Raw genomic sequence first — 13,273 nt, 5'->3', positions numbered from 1 at the left:
ATAATATGTACATACCACGTGTTCCGGGCGAAGAAATACCATGATGTTGAAAATTATAATTGCTGATGAAAGGGCGTGATGTGAACCCGCCCGGTAAGTATCATGACCACCTTGATTACGTCTTCCGTGAAGCAGTCATGTGTGCCATTTTGTCGGGTTGCTTGGCACAGCTGTACCAAATTAAAAATCGTCCTTATATCTCTAGATGTGTTGTAAGTAACAAAAAAAATATATTGATCAGCATTTCTAAAGCTTTTCATGGCGTGAAAATCAGTTTCCTTTTTTATTTATAAATTTTTTAGTATTCGTGTAAGTAAGTATGTATAAATCCCTCGACTCCAAGTCTGACCCACTCTAAAGGTGAACCACCGAGTTAAGTTGAAGGCTGCAGCGCGGTCTCGCCGGTTATAAAATCAATGAAGTCTAGGAATGGGGCTAGTTATAACGAAGTTAACATAGTGCCGATAGCAATCTCGTGAAAACGAGTACATGCATACCATACGCCATGTACCGTCCGATTTCAGTATAGAGTTATTATATCTTGTATACAAAATTCAATGTAAAACTTTTAGATGAGAATTTATGTGCTAATTTTGGTTCAGAGCTCAGAACGTAGTGCAAATAGTTGTTCGTTTATTTTAAAACACAAAATAATGGTAGCTATTAGAATATTAAAACCACAACGCAATTAAGGCGCTTAATCTTTGTCATTAGTGTCATCTTGAAAATCTCAAATTAACTTGGAACGATTTGTAATGGAGACGCCAAGCAATCTATTTAAAAGGCCAGTGAATAATTTATTTTAATTAACCACGAAAGGCGAAAGTTCCATTTTTCGCTTCCAGAAATCTTATTTTGGCTTCGAGTCCATGATGCCGACGTTCTTAAACTGCGACATTCATTCAAAAAGTTTGAAATCGAATTAAATTCGCCCCTTTAACTAAACTCAATTTTCTTTCACGACTTCATTAAGCGAAGCCATTCCGGTGAGCCTCAGTAATGACCTCAAAGGACGTTAAATCAAGATCGAAAAGGAAAGATAAAAAGTAACTGAAATTTAATACTTTTATCAAATCGTTCTTTATATCAACCTTTTGTAGGGCTTCTTTCTTTTCTTAAAGAACACAATACTTGTAGATTTTAATTGGACTTCTTGTTGTGAATAATGCCGTTGTAATTGCCACCTTTCTTGAGCAAAACCAGGAAACACTATCTAAAAGGTAATAACGATAATTTTTAGGCAAGACATTTTGTGCAATTTTGGAAGAAGAAAAAATATTACTTACATGTTTACGTTCTTCAGTGCTTTCTTTCTTATCAGCAGTCGATTCTTATCATTTTTATGTGTTATTTACATAACATTCTCATATTAAAGAAGATCAATCATCAAAAGAATTAACGATACCATACTTAAATACCATAGACACGCAGTGCAACGCCTCCTCTTCGCTGATTCGAATTCGGTTAAAGAAGCTTAAAATAGAGTTTAGCCGTACTAATACGTAAAAGTACTTATTTATCTTAGACGGGCAAACAAACTCACGGTCTTTCTGATATAAAACAATTATCGGAACTCCTAGAAACAGGGTAAATAAGCGCCATCTTCGTGTTACAGAATTGGTTGTTAAGATAGTCCTCGTGCGTCGAACACCGAAACTACATTAAGCGTCATCAAGTAAGATTAAATGAATAAAATCGAAGCATCAAGGCGTTTCGGAGCAGGTCGTGTGAGTTATGTCGTAAAGAAAGTTCGGGAAGGTTCTATCGTGTTTCAGATAGGATGGCTGAGGCATAAAAATATGAAGGCAGCAAGGAAATAACTCGAAGTACTGCCACCGATTCGAGGCGAATTCAAGTTCAAAAAAATAATAGTCTCTAATGAGTATTACGATACTGTAAATAGTGGGATAGATACATTATCAATGCGTGGGAGAAATTATTATATTTTTAGCAACGGCTTAATAATTTAAATAAATTAAAAAAATACAAAAGTGGGTAGGAACGATCGACACAGAATATTAAATCTAAGACAAGTGAACGCTGCACGTGCTGCTAGCAAAAGTGACCCGAGGTGGCGTGATGTCCCCGCTGGTCGGTCGGTTGCCCCTCCAGATGACGTCACGAGTCCACGTGAGTGCTCGTCATCAATGGCTCCGCTCATCGACTTTGACTTAAGAGGAAGTCGCCTCTAATAATATATTTTGTGACTTATGTGTGTATTCTAACAACTTTCAAATTACGTGTCAATTATTTAATTTATTCATTTTTTTTGTAAACTCAACTTGTAATAGTACGAAATACTGTAAAATATTTTAAGCTTTTGCATAGCTTTTATCACGGGCTTTGAGCGCGGCGACCGAATCAAGAATTCCGTAACGAAAATAAAACCTAACACCCCCACTCCGCCTACCATGTAGCTCGCTTTCACCACATTCACACGTTGCCGTTGTGTAGTGTTTGTGAATAAACGCGCGGCGTGACGTCGCACTGCCTGCGCAACATGAAAAATCTGCCCATCTCTCTCTCGCGCAGTCCAGATTATAAGTGTGAAGAGGACAGTTAATGTTTTGCTTTTCTTAATGTTTATAAATATAGCGTGGTCTTATTTTATTATTGTTTTAATATGAAATTATTACTGTCTAATTATAATTGCATAAAAAATGCTATGCAATAGCTTTACCGCGGCAGTCCCCGAGTGCCACACGGGTTTTTTTTAATTGCACTACTAGCATGGCTATGAGCTATGTATTAGGAAGACTAACTCAAGGAGGCTAATTTCACACAGCGATGTCTATTTTGATTAACAGCCTCGGCCAACAAACATAAAGAACCGTAATCTATACTCTATACTAATATTATAAAGAGGAAAGATTTGTTTGTTTGTTTGTTTCGAATAGGCTCCGAAACTACTGGACCGATTTGAAAAATTATTTTTCATTAGAAGCCGACATTGTCCCTGATGAACATAGGCTACTTTTTTTAATTTTTTTTTAATTATTTTTTTTGGGGTCATGTGTGTTTTAAAATTTTCCGAAGCGAACCGAGGGCGGGTCGCTAGTCTTAAATAAATTTAAAACTACTTATCAACTATCAAGTTCATTTCAGGCAATTACGTAACTTTTAAGGTTTATACACACTTGTTCAGTGAGTCTGAAACCCAAAGGAAAAACTTTAGTTCATTAAAGACGGCTCGTAACTGGAAACCTTCAATTTGGGAATAATCCCTAAACGATTCTTGAATTATTCAAACCTTGAATAATCGAGGAGGATCTGCTTTGCATAAGCACAATAAATATCTCTGTTACAATGAAATTTACGTTAATATAGTATTATAACTCTAAGCATATAATTAACAACATAATAGAAATCAACAAGGAATTGTATTAGGCCTTACGTAAAAGTTAATATATAACTTACTTCGTCATTAACCCACTTGTTAAATATTAATGAAAAGTTACATATTTTATTACGCGCACAAAATTTTATTACGTGAATGACATAAAGTCGAAAAGATTGTGGAATTTGTTCGGGGGTCGTAAATCATGCGAATTTGAAAAATTCCCAAATCTGAGCCCCTCGCCAGAAGGCAAGTTCCTTCTGCGAAACGTTTTGATAAAAGTATTGAATACCGCAAGTTTTTATCTCGGTGCTCCTTTAACATCTTATTAAAGCCATTTATAACGGTAAAGAGGGAAAACTTGGTCGTGTATTATTAAAATTGTTCGTTTTGCGTCCACAGTCTTCACTTGATTCTTTATTAAAAATGCTTGGGAATCATTCATTTAGAGGTTTGGGTTACTTTTAATAACATTTCATTATGAAAGGTTAAAAAGACTTTGAATAAGCTTTGAATACTACGAAATATGTAATATTTTACTAATAATAAGATTACATAAATCCACAGAGCGTAATATTTGTGTAGTTTTTAATACGCTTCTATTAGCTTCAGACGTATGTATGTTAGTATCATTAAAGACGTTAGTATCATTATGTTATATGTAACGGAATTTTTGAATATGACTTTGACCCCCTTCAAAATGTCGGATTAACTCGAAATTTGGTATACTTATTAAGGACCGATGACAATTCAATATTTAAAAAAAAAAATTGAACTAAGAATTGAATAACAAATAATAGTTTAAAAAAACTAACAAAATTCACTTTGATAGAAAATACAACTAAAAAAAAATAATTTTTAATAAATTTAAATTAAAAATAGTGTAAGAAAAACTGATTTTATAGTAAAAAAGCGTGGGTTGCATGGTATCAGTAGTTATAAATATTTTATGAACAGATATGAGTAGAAGGTTATTTTGATAATATCCTGCAAAACACCCCACGCTTTGATAAAATAATATTATTTTTTCTTACACTATTTTTAATTCGAATTTATTATAATTTATTTATTAATTATTTTAATATATTTATTATTATTCTATTTTTTAGTTGGATTTTCTGTAAAAGCGTATTTTGTCAGTTTTTTTAAACTGTTATTTATATCATTTAATAATTCATTAAGCTCTCACATATTACGCACCAACGAAAATTGTCTTATAAACAGGTGACATGCATCCCTTAACGCTCTAACATTGATTCGGTAATAAACAGGCTCAAAGCATTTACCCTCATATGTGTCACGTCACAACAAACAGTGAAACAAAGGTGTCTCTTTGTGATACAGCGACATGCGACATTATAAAGTAACAAATACGTATCCTTTGTTGTTAAACTATAGGGATAAATGTCAACGGCACACCCTCGCCCCCGGCCAATCTTTCTTTCACGAATCCATAAAACACCAAAAGCTGTAATTTTTGCTAATACACGTTACATTGACAATAAATACTGCACAGGTACATATATCATACTTTTTTGCTTTAGACCTATTGACGAAGACTATCTGGTTTCGTAGCTATATCGCATGAGAATGAAGTCTCAATTATAATGTTTAAAACATTGACTACGTTAGGCGATTTAAACGCCCCACACGCGACTATTCCCTGATGCCGCAGTCAAAACTTTTCGCTTTGTGCGTAAGGCGACAAGTCCACATTACTATAAGTGTGAGTATGTTCGAAAACATTTTTGAGGGCTATAAGGTCTCATAGCGTAAACCAGTCCAATTTTGCCTTGGAAAGACCTCATACGCACTGGCTAAAAATCCCTCAAATAGTCTCGCAGTCAACGTGCTAATTGATGTTCCACCCTTCATAATGCTTATTTCACTTTGAAAGGATGTTAGGTGGTGGCATTCGTGATGTTTCCAATAACTATTTTAAGGTGGGCCGAAATATATTTCAACTAAAAATACTAATTATATTTGTTCACTAAAAAAATCAGAAGTTGTATTATACCTCGCTTACTATTTTTAAGATCAGTTGCTAGATAGACTTACGTGCTTTAGGGGCCATATCAGCAAAGTACACAGTCAAATCTTACGAGCGATCGTGGATCCCAGAAGTATAAAGATGTAGCGATTGTTTGTAGCTTTAGTCATTACCCCACAACGTTAGACCAACGATAGCTTTGGTACAAGTGGGAATTCACAGCATTAGAAATTGATTATATGTATATTTTTTGTTATTTTGAACAACGAAGCAAGCTATGTCTGAATTCCCCCAAGCCCAAAGCGATCGAATCGATATGACTGACAGTGGCCGAAATTTTTTGACAACTAAAATGGCAATGAAGAGTTTTTGGTCGGTGACTGCATACTCGAAAAAGCAGTGTGGGCATGGCCCCAACAAGCACAAGAATTGTTATTTGTAGAGAACTTTCTAGAGAGGCATATGGAGCCAGTGAACGTCTTTCGCTTAGTCATCGCATTTTTAGGTAATATAAATGAATAAATATTATTCATTTTTACATAAATAACGATCATGTTTTGAAGCGCTGAAGCATTAAGATGTCGGTGCCATATCAGGACGCTTGCGTACTTTCTATAACATTTTATTTTACATTTTCCACACCTAACTAGTGTTTGCATTAACGAGTGCATTTCGCATTGTGCTAACCACCATAAAATGGATCAACATATTATATGCCCCACTGCGCTCACAAAGGCATGCATGATGCTAAACTTTTTATAAGCTGATGTGAAAATGAAAAAGCCATTGTTATTTCAAGCGAGACTTTATCATGGCATAAAAATAAAATTTACGTTGTGCAATGAGCTACCACGATTGTGTACTTTAGATAAACAGCGCTTTATTATCACGATAAGCGGATATCATAAGCTTTTTGAAATTCATTGCAGTTTTAAGATGTAGTCCTACCCTCACGGCATCTTGGTCTTTAATACGTAGCAAATAACGAAAAAAATATATTTAAATTGTAAAAACATGATTATGATAGGAATAAAACTATGCAGATACTAAACGATTAATCAATAGTGTTATACATTCAATCAAAGTGAAACAATTTCCATATTTGATAATTAAATTGAAGGAAGCCATTTGCTAATAATTAAATTATTTGACTTTATTCTAGTCTTTCATCATCCTGTATCAAAGTAAATAATCGAAGGTTAAGTTCATAGGAACTGACTAATCAAACACGTTAATTGGCTAGTTATACTGCCAAGTTGTCTGCCAACCGATACTTGCCCTGATTACTGGTGTTTCAAAACCAACGCAATAGGTACTTTGTATTGAACATAACTTTTCTTGTCGGCGAAAATAGGCTAATCTGTAAAAGCGATTACCGAACCTCGCCCACCTTGAGGCATGAAGTCGTAGACGTAATTGAATGGTAATTTCTACAATCTTCCCACAGACAGCCATTACAAAATCAAGAACCAATTATAGGGAATGGTTCGCGGTAGAAAAATATTGAGAGTTTCCTTTTAAGCGCATTTCGTGTAAAATACTAATATATATTTCAAATTGATAGTTTGAAAGCGAACTGCATCTAGCTGTTATGGTTTTTTTTTTTCATTTCGATTGAATTCTTGATGCTAGTCTCACTCAAAATCTATTAAATCTAAAGTCCAGTACGATCAATATAATATTTACACGTGCGCTTAATTTTAACCGTAAATTTGTTTAAGACGTCTCTTAGTTACTGCTAAGTTTGTTTAAGTACTCAAAACTCGTACGAATATTCGTCTCAGCCAACGTAGACGGGGAACACTGAATTTGTCCCGCCATTACAAAGTATTAAAGGAGCTCGAGATGGTTTTAGAAAACAAAGGACTAAGCCCCGGGACGAACAACAAAGTGCCGTGATACTTCTGTGGATTGTCGTCTCTTACGAATGAATTTTTAGTTTAAGAAGGAGATTCCTTGCGTTTAGTGTTGTACGTATTACGTTAATACGTGTCTGGAGTAAATGGTTTTTGGAGTTTACTCCTTAAGAATCGATTTACATATATAGGCCCGGGGTATGAAAATTATGGGGACCAAAATCGTACTAGAGAGTATAGCATGTCACACGAAATGCGTTATGCGCCTGATTGGCCAGGTGATGCGTGCGCGCGCCAATCAGGAGCCAACGCGCGGCCGCGTTATCGCAGGTGACGCCGGGCTGCTGCGCCGGCAGTCCGCCACAAAGCCTCGTACTGATCGCGCGTTTCTCTCATTATTGTATTTTCATATATTTGTTAGTCGTTTGTTTTGTGTCTCGTTAATTTGTTAATAATCTGTAGTGTATCGTGTTGTCGTAATATAGAACTATTTCTCGTATTGTTTCGTTTAATTTACCGACATCGTTTTGCTTGTGGCCGGACGCCGTTCGGGTTCGATTCCTGAACGTATCAACTGTTAGTGGGTTGATACCCGAATATAACCCGCTACAAATCATTTATTAATAAAGCTTATTAAATATAAACAATTCCTTCTATCAGTGAATGGACAACTTATATATTAATTGTAAAAGTGAATTATATAGACTTACTTAATTACCGCATCCACGTGTTCCGCAACTCCCGGATCATTCTCACTAGAATACGTAACTTCCATATTTTACTGTATTCAACTGACACAAATTTATATTTATATCCAGTAAACTCCAGTCGTGCGTCGGAGCGGACACACACACTTTTTTTATTTTATTTTTTATTTTTTTAATGCTTAGGTGGGTGGACGAGCTCACAGCCCACCTGGTGTTAAATAGTTACGCCACCCACCTTGAGATATAAGTTCTAAGGTCTCAAGTATAGTTACAACGGCTGCCCCACCCTTCAAACCAAAACGCATTACTGCTTCACGGCAGAAATAGGCAGGGTGGCGGTACCTACCCGCGCGGACTAACAAGAGATCCTAATATCAGTAATTACGCAAATAATAATTTTGCGGGTTGATTTTTATTACACGATGTTATTCCTTCAAATGTAAATAAGATAGACCAGTTCATAATCAACCTAACATTGAGTAATCAGAGGAACATGATTACTTAGACGTTTAAAAGAGAATTGACTCCTCCCACTTTGAAAAAAAAAAGGTCGAACTCTGAATTGTATTATAATATATTCCAAGAAGTTTCATGCATAAAATGTGTAATTCAGAAATACATTCATTGAACTGGTCACGCAGAAAACCGCGTAACACACAAGTTTTTCCTAAAAGAAAAGTATTGTAAGGAAGTTTCGTTAAGCTTACCAGACTGCATTATAGTTTCTAATAGCCTTGATTGATAAGCTAGTCAGTGGCTTCTAAAGAAAATTCTCGAAAAACGTTTCAAAATAGGTAAATAGGTCAGAAATCCTACTTAAGTTTTTTGTCTAAACCAATTTAATATTCAATTTCTTGATATAGACAAGCCAATGTGATAAGATCGCGGCCCCATCACTATTGTATAGTTTTCTTTTCAAGCATTGCAGTAGTACAGTAAAATACACTATGGTCGAACACAAATTTCATAATTTCTGTTTCAGTATAAGTTTTCAAACATCAATTCTAATTAAATTTCCAATATACAGAACCCTTAGCTTAGCTTAAGTTTCAAGCTGGGAAACCCGCATCGAGATACAGCGCACATCGTTAAAAAAAAGAATAGCCTTACAATACGCAGCGTTTATTCAAACAACCGCCTTTGAAGTGTCGTTCGCGTGACGTGCAAAACGCACTCGTAGCCGATACGATCTTTAATCTTCGCACCTTTTCGTGTGCGCGTTCATCGCTAGCCAAGCGGTTTATAAATAGGGAGCCGAGAGCGCTTTGTGAGCCGAAATGAGACTAGCGAGAGATAAGAATCTTGAAAGTGCTCAGAGTGTGCGGCGAGCCGTCAACCGCGTCGCCGTCAAGGCCGCCCTGATCTATTGCGCTTTTCATTAGAAAAGACGGGCCCGTTATCTCTTGTACGTTTTCCTGTCTCGTGTCTTTGTTCAAGCCTTATCTAGCAGACGTAGGCAACCAGCTGTGTAAATTCGTCGCCTTAAATCACGCACTTTTACGTGACGTTTCTGTTTTTTTTTGTATTTTAAAACAGCACAAGGTTAACGACCATTAACCTCTCCATTTTATAGTCTCTAACGGGTTTTAAGCATGACTTAAAAACTCTGAATGTTTCTTTTTCTCGTTTAGTTTTCTTCACTATCGAACAATCACGAGATTAATCTATTTATATTGGTACGTGTGTAAGGTTTCCCATATCGACATACAGTAGAGGAGGGCACGGGAGTCGAACAGTGACAAATAAAACAAAAACACATTGCTGTATATTATGTTTATTGTAAAGTAACTAGTACGAACTATATAGCAATAAATTGGCCCAAGTCCTCATGCACAAACAAAACACTCTTATCATTCATATCACCACACAACCTGAGCAACAATAATACGGGAACATAGAAAACATTTAAATTATCAGTAAAACAGGGCTCTTCAATACGTGCGCCAAGTTTTACAACAAAGCCAACGGCATCGATAATTTTTCATATGACCGAGACTAAAACTGGACTATAAATCGTCATTTACACGTCGAATAGTCTCGATTTTAATGAAATATTATTGAATTTAATTAAAAACCGTTTTATGGTTTTTATATCCTATTTAATTTACAAGGGACATTGAATGATCGACGTGTTCCCGTAGAAAACGTGTTAAAAACAAAAATAATACCATAAAAATGTTTTTAATCGCTCGCGTGAACCAGAAAGAATGCTTCATACACTTTTTCTTTAAATATAACTTTAAGACATTCAAGAGGATTAAATTATGCGTATTTTATTTATACAAAGCGGGACGTTGGTGTTAATCCTTACAAGAGTCGTTCATAACGACGGTAACTTTAAGCGAACCAAACCGCTAAGAAGCCGGATGGTTGCAAAACAAAACGACCTCTATACACCACACATACATACTATTTTTCAATTACCAAAAATAATTATATTTCGTTTTGAATGTGCGACGGTAGCAATGCTGTTTAAAAAAAAAAGGCGATAAAATATCCAATTTCCCCCCAAATACGGATGGTATTGGATATTTAGATTAATATCCCATTTTATACATTAACAATACGGAAAACTAGTAGTATCGATAATTTTAAGCAGAAATTTCTGAAATTCTAAATACAGCACGTTTACACTATATTTTTTTGCCTCTCCAAAAATGCCTAAGCTTATTTTTGGTAATTAAAATCGATTCTTTTTTAATTAAATTTTAGTGGTGCACATACGCTACGAAACTACATACGTGTGAAGTACTAATGAACTAGAAGGTGCGATCCGAATCACAACTAGTGCCCAATTATATTGTTACTATAACATCTCAAAGATAATTTTTAGGGGTTTATTAACTACGATTATAAAGCAACTTATTTTTTTTTTATGAGACAAAATTAATAACTTTATATTTATTTTAAGTGGTGACGTATTTTTCACGTTCGGACTAGCAACTATAAACGTTAAAACATTTAAAAAATTTAAACCCGTTAACGCGAATAATACAATATGTATATTATTATGTATAGCGCAAAAGCGAAACGCATTTTATTTTTACAAATAACTAAATAATAAAAGTATGTACGATAATTTATTATAAATCAATAATTTCTTACAACATGAAACGACGCCGTAACATAGTGGAGTGACTACGTGAGACTAAAACATATTGCTTTTTATTAACAATTAATATTAAATAGGTAACGTTTTTAAATACTACGTAAGAGTCACGTACTAATTTCTACTGTTAAATAAATAAATAAGAAATTTTATCTAACTAGCCTAGATAATTAAATTTGAAGAGAATTACAACAAAATACTGACAGTAACGAAATAAAAGGATTAAAAAAATAATTGAAAATCAAACAATTTTCGATAATCGAAATTACGATCAATAGTTTTTTTTTTTTCTTTTTCGTTTCGATATAATTATAACACTTTTGTTTAAGTGTTTATGGCAGATATGCTCAACTATAACGCTACTATTGTTGACTATTTCGATTTGATCTCGCAAATAACGGCAAGCTCCCTAATAAATATAATTTACGTCTAAGTTGTACCGCGAGTTACTAGCGAGTTCGTCGTCAGTGTTAGGGGTCCGGGCTATTTCTTGATGGGATACGCGAAGGCTTATAACACGCAGAACTCTTCGAGAAGGTTCCTCAGTTCCTTGTTGTGGGCGGCCTTCGAGCCGGTCGCTGGAGAGGCGGCTGTGGCGCGACCGTTATAGCTGCAAATTTTAATTACGATATAAACGAATCTGACATCACACCTAAACGAATTAATTATTATACAAAAACATTTTTAGAACGAAGTTCCTTATGTGACGATGCGGAGGGGTACCCTAACCGGGAAAAAACGTCCGTAACGTAAGATTTTTATTAGTAATACACACAGTGTACGACTTAACTTTGTAATAACGTACAAAAAATGGCATATTTTTTTATCATTCATTGACCACGATCTCAGAGCGTTCGTTTACGCAATACACTAACTCTTATGCAAACAACCGTGAATGAAGTGTACCACAATAAGTTCGCAAGTTACCGAATGACCATCGGTTGTTGCGAAACCTCCAGTTTTATTTTTTTTATACCTCGAATAGAACTTAAAATTAATATTTTTATAATAAGGAACTTCGTTCTTATCCGGCGTCCCACGACACCACACATCTTTTTTATGAATGATTGTTACTCAATCCCTTATTTGAGAATTACGTTTGTGTAACAGTAAATTAAGGACCGATCGACACAAAGATAATTTTCCTTGAGAGGTGAGCTATAAATGTCATCTGTATAGTATAAAATCCATCCCTCGCGTCATACGGGAACGCGCTATCTCTTCGCGGCAGAAATAGGCAAGTTGGTTATACCTAACCGTGTGAGATGCGATTTTATTAAGTTAATCGTTTGCGATCAGTGCACCCGCGAATGAACGTATTCATATACAAAAATAAAGTGTGACAACTTCAATAAAGAACTATTCAGCGTCTAAACCAGCGTTTCCCAAAGTGGATGATAACGTGGGCCCCTTGTGGGCGCGCAGGTCTAAAGGGGGCGGTAAGAAACCCAGAAAAAAATGGGGGCGTTGAGTAGAGGCTTGGGAGGCGATTTGTAATTTCATCTAGGATGACTCTTTGACACCGACTGAGCTCTCGCTATAGTGGTTTTTAAGTAGATAAAAAATTGAGGCCACTAAAAAAAAATTATTCTCAAAGTGGACAGTAGACAAAATAAGTTAGGGAACCCCTGGTCTAAACGGTAAAGTAACTGGCGTTGTAATATGGAATTATGTTGGACAAGTCTCTCAGGCTGAGCCCCGTGAGCTCTCCTACTTATTCGGTGAATCTAGTATAGCTCCATCACTAGCAGCGGGTAGGCAAAAAAAAAAGTTACGTCCAATTGTCGCAACACAAAATGCGAATAATCCAATGGTTTCCTCTCAGCCTTAAAGTTTTCAGTTTTAGTAGGAATACTTTGGGGATCGTATAACACAACGTCAGTCAATCTTCCGTTTAGAATTGACTATTGATAAGCGTTACAAACATTGAAACGCGCGGCAGGCACGACCGTTAAATCGGAAATAAAAAGCCAAAACCGCGTCCAATGCAAAAAAAAAAGGGTGCGCGTGCACATGAATGAAGTGAAACTTCTTTTTAGATGTGTATCATTTTTCATTCTTATATCAGATTGCTCTTGTAATAGGGAATGCTGTGTATAAGAGATGCGACATCTCCAATTTTATTTATTTTTTAAATTATAGATTGAAGAATAAATATATATTTTTTTAAATACTTCATTAAAATATTGGACGCTACTTGTTGCTTACGCTCTCGCCCTATCTCTTCTAGTATGGTAGCGTTAAGCCTTTAACGCAACCTTGTTGGAAGTCGCA

General features: G+C 35.5%; 1 protein-coding gene across 13 annotated transcripts in view; it reads right to left on the bottom strand.

Moving 5' to 3' along the window:
- Positions 1–9,648: 9,648 nt before the first annotated feature.
- LOC101736848 (2-oxoglutarate dehydrogenase complex component E1) overlaps positions 9,649–13,273 on the bottom strand; it is a 47,401-nt gene continuing 43,776 nt past the window's right edge. For all 13 annotated transcript variants that reach the window (XM_062674988.1, XM_038018800.2, XM_062674992.1 and 10 more), the window contains one exon: positions 9,649–11,609. In XM_062674988.1, the coding sequence (XP_062530972.1) occupies positions 11,510–11,609 (100 nt within the window). In that variant the 3' untranslated portion in view covers positions 9,649–11,509. The remainder of the gene's footprint in view (positions 11,610–13,273) is intronic.

This window comes from Bombyx mori, chromosome 22, assembly GCF_030269925.1.
Source record: "Bombyx mori chromosome 22, ASM3026992v2".
NCBI classification, from domain to species: Eukaryota; Metazoa; Arthropoda; class Insecta; order Lepidoptera; family Bombycidae; genus Bombyx; species Bombyx mori.
This window is presented reverse-complemented; position numbering and strand designations above follow the sequence as displayed.